Source organism: Epinephelus lanceolatus, chromosome 5 (assembly GCF_041903045.1).
Source record: "Epinephelus lanceolatus isolate andai-2023 chromosome 5, ASM4190304v1, whole genome shotgun sequence".
NCBI classification, from domain to species: domain Eukaryota; kingdom Metazoa; phylum Chordata; class Actinopteri; order Perciformes; family Serranidae; genus Epinephelus; species Epinephelus lanceolatus.
Genome location: NC_135738.1, coordinates 10,734,724 through 10,752,827, shown reverse-complemented (window position 1 = coordinate 10,752,827; position 18,104 = coordinate 10,734,724). Strand labels below are relative to the sequence as shown.

Below are 18,104 nucleotides of genomic sequence, written 5' to 3'. Positions count from 1 at the left end.
ATATTATGAACTGTCTCGTGGGGAGAAACCATTTTATTAGTTAGTTAATGATTCTATTTCAAAGCTGTCATGCGCTGTATTCGTGGATGCTATTTACAGGACACAATTTTGTGCATTTAAAATATCTAAAAAGAATGATACCACTAACCAGTGGCTTTATCCATCCATCTATTTTGATTTGCTTATCCGGGGCTGGGTCGCAGGGGGCAGCAGGCTGAGCAAAGCGTTCAAGGCGTCCCTCTCCCCAGCAACGCTTCCCAGCTCCCCCTGGAGGACCCCAAGGCGTTCCCAGGCAAAATGAGATATGTAATCCCTCCAGCGTGTTCTGGGTTTAACTCGGGGCCTCCTACGAGTTGGACGTGCCCGGAAAACCTCTCACAGGAGGCGCCCAGGACGCATCCTGATCAGATGCCCGAACCACCTCAACTGACCCCTTTTGACACGCAGGAGCAGCGGCTCTACTCCGAGCTCCCCCCGGATGTCCAAGCTACTCACCCTATCTCTAAGGCTGAGCCCAGCCACCCCACGGAGGAAACTCATTTCGGCTGCTTGTATCCGCAATATCATTAGCCCTTTTTAAATAGAAATTGTGCAAATTTGCAGGAAAGCCCAATCAGCCTTCGTTCAGCATTGGCAGTATAAAAGCAAAATCAGGGAGTGCAGCGAAATGCAGCCTACCTACTTTTGTTCATACAGAATGTGCCTTTTTCGGGGCAATGGGGGGCGTGAGCAAGTAACAAAACGTGTGACGTAAACAGTGACATGGCTGGTCAGTCCTTCAGCGATTCTCTCATAAGTCGGCCCGTCCTTCACCGTTCCCGTCATCTGACGGTTAATGGCCTCTTCATTTGTGAGAACAAGGAGGGCGCGCAATTCCTTGTCTCCCCAGTTGCTCATCTTTACTGTGTCTGTCAGGTTTGCGTTTCCCTCTTGCTACTAGCTGCTCGCTAATTCCTGCTATCAGCTGTTTCCTGTTCACTGTCCACTGCAAGAGGGCTGCACGTGCGGCGTCATCAACAGCTCCTCCCACAAGTCATCAACAGTCCCTCGCGTGGGGGAAAGGCGCCTCGTTCTTTTTAAACCAATAAGGGTTCCACCAATATGACTAGCCTACGAGGCGGAAAATTGGGCACCTCCGATCAACTCACCAATCTGGCTCTGTGTGTCTAAACGCTCGCAGCTTGCCAGCAAAACGGCCCAACATTCGCCGAAAATCTGGCCGTGTAAAAAGGGCTATTCTTTCGCTCACTAAAGCCAATGGCTAGTGACCTGGCTATATTGTGATATATTGCAGTTTATTACCTTTTCTTAACTGTAAATTATGTCCCAAAGGAAAACTTAATCAAATAAGATAAAGTTTTCAGTCTGTTCAGGTCACTTCAGCCATTTTTGTTACAGCAAAAAGAATCTAGTGGACTGAAAAAGCAATTGATTACATTATTGTAGAAGCTACCTACAGCTTAATTTGTATTAACATTAGTAATCTATATAATTAAAAAAAATTGATACTTGACACTGTGTGACGATACGATACTGCCACTGCCTGTGTCACGATACTATGCTGTATCAATTTTATCCCCCACCCCTACCGACCATGTATAAGTACCATACACAAAAAAAACTTCAAAAAATCCGAACTATCCCTTTAATACCTTGCTGAAAAGAATTTGCTCGTCTTTACAAACCTTTCCTAGAAGGTGCATTTTAACAGTCTACTGAAACCGTCTTCCTGAAGTTAAAGACACAAAGCCAGTGTAATGCTGGAGGGATTCTTCAGACTTGGCAACCCAACTTTTGTTCTTAATGGCTTAAAACTAATCTTTAGAGCATTAGTATTATTTATTACAGCTACCCTCCAGATTTTCATTTGTATATAATAATAATTTCAAATTTTCCACACAAAAAGTTCAATTACTGAGTTAAACACAAATATTTTTTCAGCCCGTATGTTAGCTGTCCAAACAATGCAGCCAAGAAAAGAATCCCTGTGCGCTCACTGTACACAGTACAGTTCACTCTGTGGCCTTTTCATAAGCTTCATTTCCCTACCGAGGTTAGGTTGAGTGAAGGGTGTTAAAGCGTTGAGCATCCTGTCTGCTCAATGCTCCTCCAGCCTGGGTGCATCAGGAGAGCAGCAGATGTTGGTCTAGATTACAGCTGCCTTACATTGTTAGAGCTGCTTCCCTTTTAACCCCGAGGCACTTGCTCAGGTCTGTCACTGAAAGATTAGAAGTGGTCACCAGTCTGTATGAAAACACTTCAAGCTGAACAGGAGGGAGAAAAAACCAACCCTGAGGCCAAGAACTTTCATATTTTCTGTTTGTGTCTTCATGTAATGATTTGGAGAACCCAATTTGTGGACTAAAGTCAGAGGAGACATGGCACAGTTAGGTTTTATATCCTCTAAATTGTTCTTTAATGTCATGGGGGATAGGAAGGTGGTTTTGATGAATGAAATTCCCCTCAGTTTTCAGTATCTCACAGATATTAAAAGGGCCCTGGGTCATTGACACAGACAGCCATTGCTTACTGATCTTTACTGGCTCACTTTTGTTCTCTCCAGAGTCACCACTGGCATTACAGAGTGTGAATCATGAAGCTATTTTTGGTCACTATACAACACTTTAACAAGGCAAGTCACAAAATCCACCACAGAAAAAGGGACTCATGAGCATTAAGTCAAAAGAACACATCAACAGAAGTGATGAACTATCACACAACAAGCACAGACGTTATCTCAGTGCTCCAAAAGAGTCATTCCTACACCAAAACAAATGTACAAGTACATGATACAACCCGTTCAAGTTTATGAAATATATTTGTGGATTTTACAGATGTTTCATCATCTATGGCATTATCTGATCTAAATATATATATATATATATATATATATATAGTTAGGTCCATAATTATTTGGACAATGATACAGTTGTCATCATTTTGGCTCTGTACACCACCACAATGGGTTTTAAATGAAACAATGAATACCTGCTTAAAGTGCAGACTCTCAGCTTTCATTTAAGGCTTTTTTAAAAAATGTAGTATGAACCGTGTAGGAATTACAACCATTTCTTCACACAGTCCCCCGACTTTAAGGGCTCATAAGTATTTGGACAAACTAACATAATCATTAATTAAACAGTCAGTTTTAATACTTGGTTGCAAATCCTTTACAGTCAATGACTGCCTGAAGTGTTGGACACATAGGCATCATCAGATGCTGGGTTTCTTCCCTGGTGATGCTCTGCCAGCCCTTTACTGCAGCCGTCTGCACTTCCTGCTTGTGTTTTGGGTGTTTTGCCCTCAGTTTTGGCTTCAGCAAGAGAAACGCATGCTCAATTGGATTCAGGTCAGATGATATGACTTGGCCATTGCAGAACATTCCACTTCTTTGCCTTAAAAATGTCTTTGGTTGCTTTTGCAATATGCTTCAGGTCATTGTCCATCTGCACTGTGAAGCATCGTCCAATGAGTTTTGAAGCATTTGGTTGAATCTGAGCAGATAATGGTGCCCCAAACACTTCAGCTTTCATCCTGCTGCTCTTGTAAGCAAGACAAGACTTCACTAGAATAAATACAGAGGGTTTATCACAAGATGCAAACCATTGGTTAGCCTTAAAAATGGAAGGCCAGATTAGAGTTTGTCAAAAACCATCTAAAAAGCCTGTACAGTTGTGGAACAGCATACTATGGACAGATAAAACAAAGATCAACTACCAGAATGATGGGAAGACAAGAGAAGGAAGAAGGGAAGGAACTGCTCATGATCCAAAGCACACCACCTCATCAGTGAAGCATGGTGGAGGTACTGTTATGTCATGGCCATGTATGGCTGCCAGTGGAACTGGTTCTCTTGTATTTATTGATGATGTGACTGCTGACAAGAGCATCAGGATGAAAGCTGAAGTGTTTGGGGCACCATTATCTGCTCAGATTCAACCAAATGTTTCAAAACTCATTGGACGATGCTTCACAGTGCAGATGGACAATGACCTGAAGCATACTGCAAAAGCAACCAAAGACATTTTTAAGGCAAAGAAGTGGAATGTTCTGCAATGGCCAAGTCATATCATCTGACCTGAATCCAACTGAGCATGTGTTTCTCTTGCTGAAGCCAAAACTGAGGGCAAAACACCCAAAACACAAGCAGGAAGTGCAGACGGCTGCAGTAAAGGGCTGGCAGAGCATCACCAGGGAAGAAACCCAGCATCTGATGATGCCTATGTGTCCAACACTTCAGGCAGTCATTGACTGTAAAGGATTTGCAACCAAGTATTAAAACTGACTGTTTAACTAATGATTATGTTAGTTTGTCCTTAAAGTCGGGGGACTGTGTGAAGAAATGGTTGTAATTCCTACACGGTTCATACTACATTTTTGAAAAAACCCTTAAATGAAAGCTGAGAGTCTGCACTTTAAGCAGGTATTCATTGTTTCATTTAAAACCCATTGTGGTGGTGTACAGAGCCAAAATGACGACAACTGTATCACTGTCCAAATAATTATGGACCTAACTGTATATATATGTACATCTTGCCAGTGCTGGGTTAGACCCCTTTTGCCCTCTGAACTACCCTGATTCTTTGTGGCATTGATCCAACATGTTGCAGTTGCTGCAGATTTGTCAGCTGATGTGAATCTCCCGTTCCACCACATCCCAAAGGTGCTCTATTGGACTGAGATCTGGTGACTGTGGAGGCCATTGGAGTACAGTGAACTCATTGTGATGTTCAAGAAACCAGTTTGAGATGATCTGAGCTTTGTGACATGGTGCGTTATCCTGCTGGAAGTAGCCATCAGAAGATGGCTCTGTGAATGGCCACTCAATCCTCATAGACCCCCATGTTAAAATGCCCAACTTTACAGCTGAAATAAACATGTTTATAGCCTGGTACAAAAAATGTCACAGTAGTTATGTCCATTTTGTTACAGTCTATGGTTTTAACGTATCTGCTACATAATAGCACACAAATGTGATGTATCTGTGGTTTCCAGCAACATACAATGCAAACATTTATTTTTGCAACTGCGTTGTTCAGGATACACCCACATGCAGACAACACCTACAAAATTTAATAGAGAAGAAAATGTCTTAACAAATATCATTTAAACCAGGATAAGACACAAAACCAGGATACTAGTGTGCATGTATGAATAAAATATGTTTTTGACACCTCAGACAGCTGCACCACCAATGTGTTGAGTTGTGTACTTCCTCAGTAGATTGTTAATCTTACAATGTATTTTGAAATATAAACCCATGACAGGTTGGACACTCTCCCAACTATTATCACCAACCAGGGAGACAGGTTGAAGCGTGCAGGTGATGTAAGAGGGTTTTTTTTAATCATTAAAGGTGCAGTTACTGTTCAAACCCGACCCACATTATACAGCCACTGGCACAAGACAATATAAGCCTTTAAAAAAAAAACTTCCAACCGAGCTGTGTATTTTCCCCCCCCCAGGACTTCCTTATTGTGCTGTGGACGACCCATTGCTGCTTTAGGAGTTTATCATCTACAGGTATGAGAATACATTCACTTTCTAACTGCCTTTAGTAAAAAACAATGTCATGAAAAAAACAATGACAGAAAACAACAGACGGAATAGACTGAGAAAACGAAAGGAAACAATAACTGACTTGTGATATTCAGTTGTTGTTGATAGTCTCTTAAATAGACATAGATTCAAATATGTGGTCATTTTGGAGGCTGTTGGATGTGATCCTGTTGATTTGTTTTGTGTGTTACTCAGAAGTCTTTAGTCTACCTTCATTTGTGTCACAATGTGGCCGAGAGAGCAAGTCCAAACAAAGGTTGCTAAGGTGATGAAATAGCTGGAGATAGGCTGGTGTAAATACTGTGAGGTATTTGGGGAGTGAGGAATAAGTGAACAAGTGGAATTAGAGGACAGCTGACTGGAAATCATAGGCCGAGGGGAAGTGAGAAGTGGCTGACGACAGACAGAGGGGCAGAGTGAGCATGAAGCAACTGAGGCAGCCTTAGCGACAAAAGTAAAGTAAAACAAAACTGAAAGTAGGATTTGTTACAGGAAATTATTTGACTGCATTAGTCTTGATTTACCTCAAACTGAGTGTGTATATAATATATACATATATGGGCAGTGAGACACCATGCACCATACAATACAAACAAGCAGTTTCTTACACTAAGCTAAAATGAATGGAGTGCTGAGAACTTCAGTAAATAACATGAATGCTAACACCATGGGATCAAAGTTTATTCTGGCATGCTGATAGACGTTATAAGTCAATTTACTTTTAAATACATGTTGTAACTGTACCTTAAAGTTAAACACTATCCCTGTAGAGCATTTATATGCTTGTGATGTTCTGTCTTATCTTTAGATAATGGATCCAATGAATTCACTTGAGACTGCAGACACTCAGTCACAGCCTGCTGTCCCGCTGCCTCCCTCTGTACATGTTCCTCCCACCCTGAGAGGTGGTGAGTGTTACCATGTCTTCATCAGCTACAGCAGCACTGACTACCAGTGGACCCACTCCCTCATCAACCAGCTGGAGTCCTGCGGCCTGCAGGTCTGCTACCATGAGCGTGACTTCACTCCCGGCCGCACCGTGTTGGAAAACATGTCCGACTGCATCCAGGAGAGCCAGAAGGTGCTGCTGGTTCTCAGCCCAGAGTTTGTGAGGAGCCGCTGGTGTCTCCTGGAGGCCAACATGTCTCTGTTCAGAGACTGTCTGGAGAGGAAACCCATGGTCCCAGTGCTGCTGGAGCCAGGAGTCTCTGTTCCTCTCCACCTCTGCCACCTCACCTACCTGGAGGCCAGCGACCCCGACTTTAAGAATAAGCTGCTCAAGGTGCTCTGCACCCCCAACCAGCAGCTTCAAGGGTCCACTGTGATACCCTTCCAGCCTCCCTCTATCTACAATGGGAAGGCCCTGCAGCCTCTGACAGCTGTCAATGAGGAGAGACTCAACAAATGGGACTGTGGTCAGTTCAGTGACATGGAGGTGCCAGATCAACTGCGTCTGATCATCGAGGACCAAGAGAAATACAGAGAGGCTGTGAGGATGATCAACGGTGTCTCTCAAAATAAAGTAAACCAACTCTGGGATCTAGCACTACTGCTTGTTATATTAATCTTAACTTTTTGTCTTTATGTTGTAATAGTCATTTGTGTAGTCGACAACAAGAGCAACACTCTTCTGATAGTCACTCTTTCTGGTGTCTGCTGTGTTTTATTGGGGCTAATTATTCAGGTTGGTCTCTGGAAAAAGGATCAAGTGAAGTACATTGTTAGGGAGATGCAGAGAGCTATAGGCCAGGCAAACATAATCCTCTGTGAGGAGAAGGTGTTAATGGGCTGTCGCTCAAATTCAAAAATCTACCTGGTGTATGTTTCTCTGGACGGTTGCAAACAAGAGTTTGCAGAGACATTTTCTGAGCAGGAGGGTCCTGAGGAGATGTTTCAAAGAGCTCTGATCTTCTTCTCATCAGGTTACACCTGCTGCCTTGCTAAAAGACACTTTCCCTTTCCCCAGCCCAGCTCCACTGGTCACCTGGAGGGAGGGGTGTGTTTCTGTCAGTATGTCTCTCAGCAGCTGAGTGCAGATCAATGGGAATAGCAGTGTCCACATGTGTGTCTCTACTATTTGGTAAAAGCTCAGCCAGTCAACATGAACTGTCTGAGCTCATAGAGCCACTCAAAGGCACAGTTACCTCATGTATTTTAGAGGCCCTCAGAGATCAGAAAGGACGCTGTCTCTTTAACAAATCTGAAGCGGAACAGTGAGGATGTTTTTCACTCTGTGTTTCCTGGGTTTACTTCACGTTCTTGCTCGTGCACCCAGTGCGATCACTCTTCATTTTATTTGCTTGATTTTACTGTATCATGAACAGGTATGAATGTACATTACTGTGTACTGTTTGTTGTCCTTTTAGTGTGATTATAGTTTTCATTGTAACAAACAGCAGTAGGATTCTGTTGTTCTTTCCAGCAAAATCAATGGAGCTATGAAAACTAACGTGTCCTGAAACTTGTTTTCATGAATTTACTTCACTGATGAACATTTTAGTCTGTTTTGTAGACATTTCATGTTTTTGAATATATCATGGATCCTTAAAACTCTCAGTCACTTTGGGTTTAAGCTTATTTGAAAACTTCTATATATACAAATTTGCTCTGTTTGGAGCGGCACTGAGTTATTTGAATACTTATTATTCTGCTGTGAGTGAAGTTAAATCACACTGTTTAGACTTTGAGTGCTGCTATACCTAAAATCAACTGAGAATCTTTGCTATCTGTGTTTTATTTTACAGTATACTGTTTCATTTTTGATCATTAAAGTGAGCAAGTTAATGTCTGCCACAAACCTCTGTTTTAAAATCCTTTGCTCCGTAGTATATGTGGGAATATCAGGATGACATTTAGGAGCTTATATCTGTGTTAAATTTGACTGTATTTGTAATGTAAATAAACTGGACAAGATATAAATGTGCTCCTGAATGTCATGAGAAAGGAACTACCTGTGAGAAAAGGACACTTTTGAAAAAGGTGATTTGCTTCAGTTGAGAATGATGTGTTTTTCTAAGCCAGGAACTTTTGGGTGTTACAACCCCCTAAACTGCTCTTTTCAAAGAAGCATGCTGATCAGATTAGCAGTGTTGACATGAAATAACAAAGTGTTTTTGTCCATCTGAATTAAAGTTTGGTAACTTCTAAATTTATAGTCATTGTACTTCTTTCACCGTCTCAAAACTCAGAGCTCTAAAACCACAGTGTATTCAAAAAAAAAAAAGAAATCATAAGGACTTTATTTACACATGTTGAATTATTTTCCAGTTTATTATTCAAAGTAAAATGTTGTTGAATTTACATCATATAGGACTTTAAGGAGTTATGCTGAGCAGTAGCGTGACCTCTAAATGTTTTTTAATGACTCTGGGAGCTATGCTAACAAAGGTTCAGGGTGTCCTTGAGTGCTTTGAAAGGCGCCAATAAATAAAATGAATTCATATTATTATTATGAAAAATTACCACATGAAATCTTTGAGAAGAGATGCCTACATTTCTAGATCACATTTTCTTCTCTGTTCAGTTTCTTTTTTTAGATAATGGATCCAATGAATTCACTTGAGACTGCAGACACTCAGTCACAGCCTGCTGTCCCGCTGCCTCCCTCTGTATGTGTTCCTCCCACCCTGAGAGATGGTGAGTGTTACCATGTCTTCATCAGCTACAGCAGCACTGACTACCAGTGGACCCACTCCCTCATCAACCAGCTGGAGTCCTGCGGCCTGCAGGTCTGCTACCATGAGCGTGACTTCACTCCCGGCCGCACCGTGTTAGAAAACATGTCCGACTGCATCCAGGAGAGCCAGAAGGTGCTGCTGGTTCTCAGCCCAGAGTTTGTGAGGAGCCGCTGGTGTCTCCTGGAGGCCAACATGTCTCTGTTCAGAGACTGTCTGGAGAGGAAACCCATGGTCCCAGTGCTGCTGGAGCCAGGAGTCTCTGTTCCTCTCCACCTCTGCCACCTCACCTACCTGGAGGCCAGCGACCCCGACTTTAAGAATAAGCTGCTCAAGGTGCTCTGCACCCCCGACCAGCAGCTTCAAGGGTCCACTGTGATGCCCTTCCAGCCTCCCTCTATCTACAATGGGAAGGCCCTGCAGCCCCTGATTGCGATCAATGATGAGGGACTCAACAAATGGGACTGTGGTCAGTTCAGTGACATGGAGGTGCCAGATCACCTGCGTCTGATCATCGAGGACCAAGAGAAATACAGAGAGGCTGTGAGGATTATCAACAATGTCTCTCAAAATAAAGTGCGGTGGCGCCCACTCTGGCGTAGAGTACTGGTCTACATTGGAGATGTAGCATATCTTTTATTCTTGTTATTCTTTTCTACAATTTTGACAGTTATTTTTTGTCATGGCCACCCTCTCTCAGTCACATACCCTGAAGCAGTATGGGTGCTCACTATTTCTGGTTTCTTCTGTGTTCCATTGGGGTATTTTATTCACATTTGTTTATGGATGAATGATGATGAGAAGTACATCATGAGAGAAATGCAGAAAGCTATAGGCCAGGCAAACATAATCCTCTGTGAGGAGAAGGTGTTAATGGGCTGTCGCTCAAATTTAACGAAAATCTACCTGGTGTATGTTTCTCTGGACGGTTGCAAACAAGAGTTTGCAGAGACATTTTCTGAGCAGGAGGGTGCTGAGGAGATGTTTCAAAGAGCTCTGATCTTCTTCTCATCAGGTTACACCTGCTGCCTTGCTAAAAGACACTTTCCCTTTCCCCAGCCCAGCTCCACTGGTCACCTGGAGGGAGGGGTGTGTTTCTGTCAGTACGTCTCTCAGCAGCTGAGTGCAGATCAATGGAAATAGTAACAACGGTATGGCTGTGCAAATTTATGATTAAATCAGTGCTCACAGTGATTCTTTCTATGGATTTGTTTTTTATTATTATTATTATGACCCCAACATTTTATAAAGTCTACAAAGCTATTACTTTCCTGTTTGTGGCATGTTATCCATATTTTTTTTCTCCACATCAAGTCACAACACAGACAAGAGGAAAATAAATGTGTAAATGTTTATTTTTGGCTGCCCACAACAATATCCATATTTGCCGCCACATAATGTTTTTCTGTATTTGGAGCTGGACAGATAAACTGCTGTTCAACTTTAGATGCTCCAATGTAAACTGCGCACCTTGCAGTCCAGCCCTGGGTCTACATTTTGCTTTCACTTGCCCTTGCAGCAGAAACACTGTACTTATATGTTTATGTTTGACCAGTTGCATGCTGTGTCAGCTGCTAATACTTCAATAAAATGTGTAACATTACAGGCACAGTGTTTGTTTCCTTATGTTATTCATTAACTGGTAGAATGAAATGGTAACACTGACAAGGAGTCAGGGTAATCTCCTGAAAAAAATATAATATGGTGTAGAAAACTCCTTTGGGCAACACTTTTTACCTTCATAATTAGAGTGCAAAACATGAATTCCTCTTGCTCACTATTAATAAAGAATCAAGTCACAATAACTTCATGTGCTAAGTTACCACTTCATAGATTATACAGTAATGAATGTTAATTCACAATTACTTCATACTGTACATTCAGTGATATGCCACCAAATAGCTGGAGCCAAAGAGACTCTGGATTTCATCAGCCTCCCTGAAAGCAGAACAGTACCTGTTCTCAGGAAAATATGAAGAAATTAATTAAAAAAAAAAATCAAACTGGTGCCAGATGCACACATCTGCATGTCATGCACGACCCTATAGCAATCTATCTTTATGTCACATTTATAATCTAGTCAGTAGAGATTTTTTTAATCACATTTATTTGTTGTTGCTGAAAGAAGTGGAGTGCAGCACTGACGTGAATGGTGCTCAAACCAAAACCATCTGGCAGGTACAGATAGAAATATTAGGGGAAAATGGAATGATACGTTTAAAGGTGAAATACAGCATTTTGCTTTAACTCACCATTATAAGGAAAATGTTGATTGCACAATGTAATGACGATAGAATAACAACACTATAGTGTTTAGATTGGTTTCCTATAGGCCTCGCTTCCACTATGCAATTCTGTCTGCCACTGGATATGATCTCCTGGGAAAATGAAGGCTCAATTTACAGCACAAAGGAAGTGTGTCAACCATTGCACGACCAAAACATAACAATGATAGCACTTTTGTTTTTCCCAGTAGCTATGTAGTAGTAGGTACTTGCAGTTATTATCCCCAGTAGTCGAAATGGTGGACGTTATAACAACTGTAGAGCCCTGTTGCTAGGCTTTGAGGAAAACACAAAGTGATCCGTTTGTCTTTAGGACAGCGATGCCACAAAAATACCACTCGGAAATGCTGGAGGTAAGTTGACTGGAAAAGTTTAATTTTGGAGTCATTGGGCGAAAATTCCATTATAAACTTTGAGCACATTGTTACTGAAGTGGACTGAGAGAAAAACAGGCTCCCTCACCTCCCTTTGGCTCTTTTCATGCTGTGACAGGAGATTCGAACAATCACAGGTCATTTCAGAGAGAGGGTGTTCCTATTTGCTGTACTACAAAGGCAGCTGTGCGTGCACATCCCAGATGGTGAGAGCCTGATTTAATGGCAGAGGATCTTGCGGCGAAAGTTGCTGTTCCAACATTGGCAGCGACAACCTACACCTCAAAGCACCCCAAAAAAGGAAGAAGGACTTACCGAAAAAGAGCGTCTGAAAGGAGAGTCTGACAATAGATGAAACAAAACGCAATATCAATAGTGTCAATATCAGCAAAGCAATTCAGAGATGGAGAGAAAACATTACTCAAAGTTTAGCCTTCTGCTAACCAGAGCTAAAGGCTTCAAGGTCCCGTTTATGAAGCTAACATTAATTAGAGACTCCAATCACAGTGTGACCTCCACCTCGATCCCCGCCGCTACAGACCACCTCACCAGGAGGAGAGCTGGCAGCAGCTCCAGAACCAGACCCCCAGTCAACAACCGCAGCAATCTGAATCCAGTCCAGCACAAACTCCAGGTCCAGAGGACCAGACAGCCGCGACTTCCCGCCAAACTTTCTGTTGCTGCCATTACACAGATTAGACCTGGCACTGCAGCTGGCCACCAGCCCACTGTGACCCCCAACACCAGGGGGTTTGCCCACTACAGCTTCTGAATGAGAGGCTCCAGAGCTGCGACCTGCTCTCCTAACAACAAAGCAGTCCACAGAGGCAGGGAGCAAGGCGAAGGACCGTGGGTTGGCTAGCTAGCTAATTCCTGCCTCATTGTTGTCTGATAAACAGAGAGAGCTGGACAAGGAGGGGCTGAGCGAATGCACTGGCACTGCTCTTCAATAGAAAAAGATTAAATTAATCAATGTATGGGAAAGACTGGGTCAGTGTATGAAGTGCGTGCCATGGTTGTCTGGTGAGAGCGGTTTAGGACAGAGAGGGGAGAGCTGCAGGTGGAGGGTGTATTGTCAAATTCTACTCTTTTTTTGTTTCTACCTACTCCAACTTTAAATATAAGTTTTGTACCTTACTATTAAGTATTAAAAAGCACTTGTTTGGACTACAAAGTCAGATTACAAGTATATTGGGAATTTCATCCGTAACTATTTAGACATTTATGAAAGATTGATTGTTGATGCCAAATTATATTAGTTTTTAAAGTTTTATAGCATAATCCACACAGTTGCCTTTGGGTCTACTTTCAGCAAGCAAGAAGAGTCCTCATTAAATCTTTTTTTTTTCAGACTGTGGCAGAAGCATCATAAAGCTTACTAGTTATATAATGTTTTAATATAAGACAGGTCAGGGGTTTAAGATGACCTGAGGTATAAGACTCTCTTATTTGTTGCTCTTTTGACAACATTTTGTTGACCTTTCCCACTGATGCCACCTTATCTGAAACAAAGACCTGTTTGAGACGTGAGCGCTGCCATGTACCACAGAAGAAGGATCAATATTTGCTGTCCTTTACGACATCCAGTAACGGGTTCCAGGATATGAAACAGAGACATGACACTGTTGCCTGAGGGGTCTGTCGCAACAAATCCTAACAAACAGTAAAAAGACACTGCCGGGATTATCAGACAAGATTGCATGTCAGCAGGGTGATGCCTGGGTCGCTCTGAACACATCCAGTTCTCACTGTGCCTGATGAGAGGTGAAAATGTCAGTTCAATTAAAACTGAGTTAGGAAGGATTAAGTGTACATGTCATGCCATCTAATCACGTTGTGTACACACATGCTGAAAGTGTAGCATGGTGGGATAATTGCTCATAGAAGCGACAGTCAGGGGGTGAACAATCCTCAGCAGTGACTATCGCGTTAATTTAGCGCAATCATCTCTGCACCGGTTACATCTTTTAAAGCTTTATTTCTTTTTCAAATCACTGTGTGCATATGCATCCACATGCCTGTATGGTGTGCTTAATTATTTCCTGATCTGCAACAGCTTTTACTGTATTCTAATCTCAGCATCGTCAATGCTTCTGTTCTCTAGTGCAATGATCCCTGGGCACTGGAAATTGTACGGTTTTCCAAATTAGCTCTTAACCTGCCTCGTGCTAGCTTCTGTTACACTATGGCATGTTTTGAATTTCAATTTCAAGTTAATTAAAACATTCCTCTGGAATGAGGTGCAGTATGGAGAGATGAACAGGAAAAAACATTGCTGAACGAGTAAAATGACTGACACAAGCACGTGTCGTTGATTTACTTTTAAAGGTCCAGACTGTAGGATTTAGGGGTTTACACTGGCAGAAATAGAATAGAATAAGTATTTTTTCTTGAGTGTATAATCACCTGAAAATAAAAATGGTCATGTTTTCGTAAGCTTAGAATAAGCTGTTTATATCTACATAGCTTTTAATACATTGCAGCCGCACTTTTTAATTAAGAGGCTGAATGACTTAAAAGTTTACCCAGGAGCCTGCCAGGGCTGTGTCGGTTCACCTGTCCTGTTCACTTTATACACTGATGAGTGCAGAAGTTTTTATCCCAAAAATCACATCATTAAATTCTCAGACAACACTGCAATCTTAGCTCTACTGTAAAAGAACTGCAACCCATCCAACTACCTCTTGGAGATTCAAAGGTTTGTGAAATGGTGTGAGGACAGCCAACTTGTGTTGAATGTTGACAAAACAGAGGATAGGGCGTTTGACCCAAGGGCAGTCGGTGACCACATGCCCGTGGTTATCCACAACCAAACCATCCCACAGGTCCCATCATATAAATATCTTGGTGTCTTGGTTGACAGCTCACTAACCTGGAACAAACATGTTGACAGTCTCTGCAGCAGATTACAACAACGGTTGCATTTACTACATCATTTGAGAGTTCATGGTGTTGAACAAAAATGTGGATAATTTTTTATCAGACAGTCTTAGGGCTCATTTATGCTCAACGTTAAATACGGATCCAGATACAGACGGAGCCTTCTGTCCGTGCTCCGCATTCATTTTGTCCGTATTTCTGCACGTTTCCATAAAGCTTACGGATACGGGCCAAACGGAGCAGTACCACCGGGAACCGTGGGGGCAGTGTTGCTGTCACTACCTGATACGTAGCTCTAGTGAGACACGAAGAAGAAATAACAATTCAATTTCTTTCATCGGCAGTACTAGAGAAAAGAATTCTCCGTCCTCCAGTCGCGATGTATTTAACGGCCTCACCGACCATCGCCTCCTACAACGCTGCCTCTGTTTTTGTCTTTTATGCAAGAGGTACATTATCAATATCTCCTTCACAGTCACCATGTTTGTTTTTGAGTTTGTTGTTGTCATAACCTTTTGACTCTGGCTGCCTCCTGGTGGATATATTGGTTAACATCCATGCCAACGTAAAGTACACATGGAAGTATGTGGGCAGTGACGGTAACATCGTTTGAAACGTATACATTTTCGTATGTAAAGGGAGCATAAATGAGCCTTTAGAGAGCCTAATCAGGTACAGTATCACAGCTCGGTTCGGTAACTTCGCTGTGCAGTTAGAAAACAAATTGTTTTAATTGATCCATATGCTGTGGAAAGTAATAGGTGTCAAATACCATATTTTCCATGCAGTCTATTTTTGAACAGGCTACTTTAAGTCAAGCCAATAACAATGACTCCTCTCATGCTCTGCATACAGAGTATGAGCTGTTGCCCTCTGGTAGGAGATTTAGAGTGCCTTGTTGCAGACTGAAGAGATTTAAAAATTCATTCATACCTCTGTCTTTAAAGCTTTTAAGCCATGGCAGATAAAGCCAGATCTGGCACTGGATTATGATGATTTGCTGATTTATATATTTGTAAAGGTATTTTTAGACTGTGATGTTATTTATTTATCTTTTTGTGTTCCTATTGCTACGATGGGTATAATGTTGATTTGTCTATGTATACTATGTTGTATATTGTATTTCTATGGCTGCAGGATGGGGGTCCCACTCTATGGGACAATAAAGTTCATCTTGAATCTTGAATCTACAGTAGCCCAGAACAGACAAACCGAACACTGGCTCCCTTATTTGTGTTGACCACCGGAGTTAGCAGCCCCTCTGCAACGAGCCAAACAGCAAATAAAAACCCTGATTTTTAATATGAAATTGCTTTATTCAGTGTTTTTACTTGTTTAAATTACTGTGTCCATTTGTTTTGGAGAGGAAGAGACCTCTGTGGATAATTTGGCTCCCGGTAAAAACCTCCTGACCAATGAACGCTGAAGGAATCCTAACCGGGACTTCACACTTGGCACACGGGAAAGTTTCAGCTACTTGCAATCTGCAGTCCTCACCACTAGATGCCACTAAATCCTAAAATGCTCCTTAAGTATCAAATATTTACCTGATGTGGACTTGAAAGGTGGCTAGTAAAAGTTTCCTTCATCATAGAGCACAGTGGCTGTGGTCAGCTTCAGTTCTTAAAGTAATACGATTCTCAGTTAAGTTTAAAAAGAAATTAAATCCACCTCCTGTCACTGAAAGTTGGCTTCCAAAAGTCATAATTTTGCTAATAGAGAACAGAAGCTGCGCTCAGCTTGAAGTCAGTTCATCTGCAGCCCTCAGAGGTGTGGATGAATCACTGGCATGCCCTTTACCAAGGCACTTAAATCCCATGTCCGACAGAGCTGCTCTGGCTGACTGTACAGGAGTGTTCCCACACTTTGATCCAGTGAAGCATAATTACAACTGGGTGCTGTCTCCTATAAAACTCCTCTTTAGTAATAAGTAATAAGAAAGCAACTGACACAGAACTGCAGAGTGCACAGTGCGACTCATTTTCAAAAGGTGCAGAGAAAAAAATAAAGTGTCTATGACAATTCTCAGTCACTCAGATCATAAAACGTAGTCAAATGCAACTGAACTTTATGAGTTTCAAAAATGATGACGTTCCTCAGATGATTGGTGGATGAGTGTAGAAACGAGAGAGAAAGTCACTGCTTCCTGCAGAGAACTAGTCTAGTCTGTCACACGGCTTCCTGTGACACCACAACTTGTCATTTTAACACTTTAGTTTATATAGAATATAAAGTGTTGATTGGTCAGTGTTAGAGGAGCCAAAAGGCAGATTTCATGACCATTGGACTGAGCCATGCTAACTGTTTGGGTAATAGATCCCAGTGCTTAGAGCAGCATGATGGGCCACCACCACCTGACAAGAGTAATTACTGGGGCTGCTCCCTAACAGTCAACCAAATGTTACTCAACCAGAAAGGTCATTAGTTGGCAAGATTTCATTGGTCGCTTAGTTGCAGGGAAAAAAAAAAAAAAAAACACACATGAAACTCTATAAGGAGCTGCACCTTGTCAAAATAAATCAAAACCTATATGACACAGGAAGAGGCCACGCTCAGCAGTCAGACAGGAGTCACGTTACAAACCAATCACAGTCGACAGATATCTTTCCCTTCTTCTGTAAATATTCAGTCTAATAAATACGGAAAGGTTGATCATGTTAGTGCAGGGCTACCCAGAGCTTTACATGTGTCCCACAGACGATAGGCCTACACACTTATAAACAGCGACTGTAAGAAGATCAGCTCTGCACTCAGGATTTCAGGTAAACAGACTACCTTAGAAACAAACTACTATAGCACAAGAATAGCACCCAGCGCCCAACCTCGACTACTGGTCCACTAAAAAAATTCTTAGTCGGCGGCAGCCCTAGTAATTGCAATGTGGACCTCCAGCTCATTATTCAAAGCCTTGTTGTGATCCAAATGTTCCTTTAATGTGTGTCCTCGGCTAAAATAGGCAGCAGGCTTGAGTTTTGGTTACAAAATTGATATTACAATAAGTATACATTTGCCACAAAATCTGAATTACCAACACATTCTCACTCCGACCTCGTCACATATCAACGTTTGGTCATGGATTTCCCACATCCAGATATGACGTGCAAAGCACCCTGGGTGCCTTGATTGTTGACGTTCCGGGTCGTAGTGTCAACTTCAGCCTGTTACAGCATCATCTGTTTTCAAAATACACTTCCGTTTTCACAGGAAATGTACAGTTTTCAGTCTCTTTCAAAATAAATGCACTACGCCGGTACAACACCACAAATTGACCTGGTAATGCACATGGTTACATTTGCCAACACATGCATGTAGTTGGGTTTAGGCAACAAAAG

At 42.0% G+C, this 18,104-nt stretch overlaps 2 protein-coding genes across 4 annotated transcripts; both read left to right on the top strand.

Annotated features, from left to right (window-relative positions):
- The first annotated feature begins 5,390 nt into the window (after positions 1-5,390).
- Positions 5,391-8,707, top strand: LOC117262062 (uncharacterized). The gene is made up of 2 exons (XM_033634704.2): positions 5,391-5,523; positions 6,368-8,707. The coding sequence occupies exon 2, from the start codon at positions 6,371-6,373 to the stop codon at positions 7,607-7,609; it is 1,239 nt and encodes a 412-aa protein (XP_033490595.2). The 5' UTR covers positions 5,391-5,523; positions 6,368-6,370; the 3' UTR covers positions 7,610-8,707.
- LOC144463444 (uncharacterized) lies at positions 6,961-10,835 on the top strand. 3 transcript variants are annotated; one of them, XM_078167692.1, is made up of 2 exons: positions 6,961-7,081; positions 9,083-10,835. In XM_078167692.1, the coding sequence occupies exon 2, from the start codon at positions 9,099-9,101 to the stop codon at positions 10,374-10,376; it is 1,278 nt and encodes a 425-aa protein (XP_078023818.1). In that variant the 5' UTR covers positions 6,961-7,081; positions 9,083-9,098; the 3' UTR covers positions 10,377-10,835. The 3 variants fall into 3 exon arrangements, with proteins under 3 accessions (XP_078023818.1, XP_078023817.1, XP_078023816.1); XM_078167691.1 differs by lacking the exon at positions 6,961-7,081 and adding an exon at positions 7,774-7,883; XM_078167690.1 differs by lacking the exon at positions 6,961-7,081 and adding an exon at positions 7,779-7,883 and having other exon boundaries at positions 9,096-10,835.
- The last annotated feature ends 7,269 nt before the right edge of the window (positions 10,836-18,104 follow it).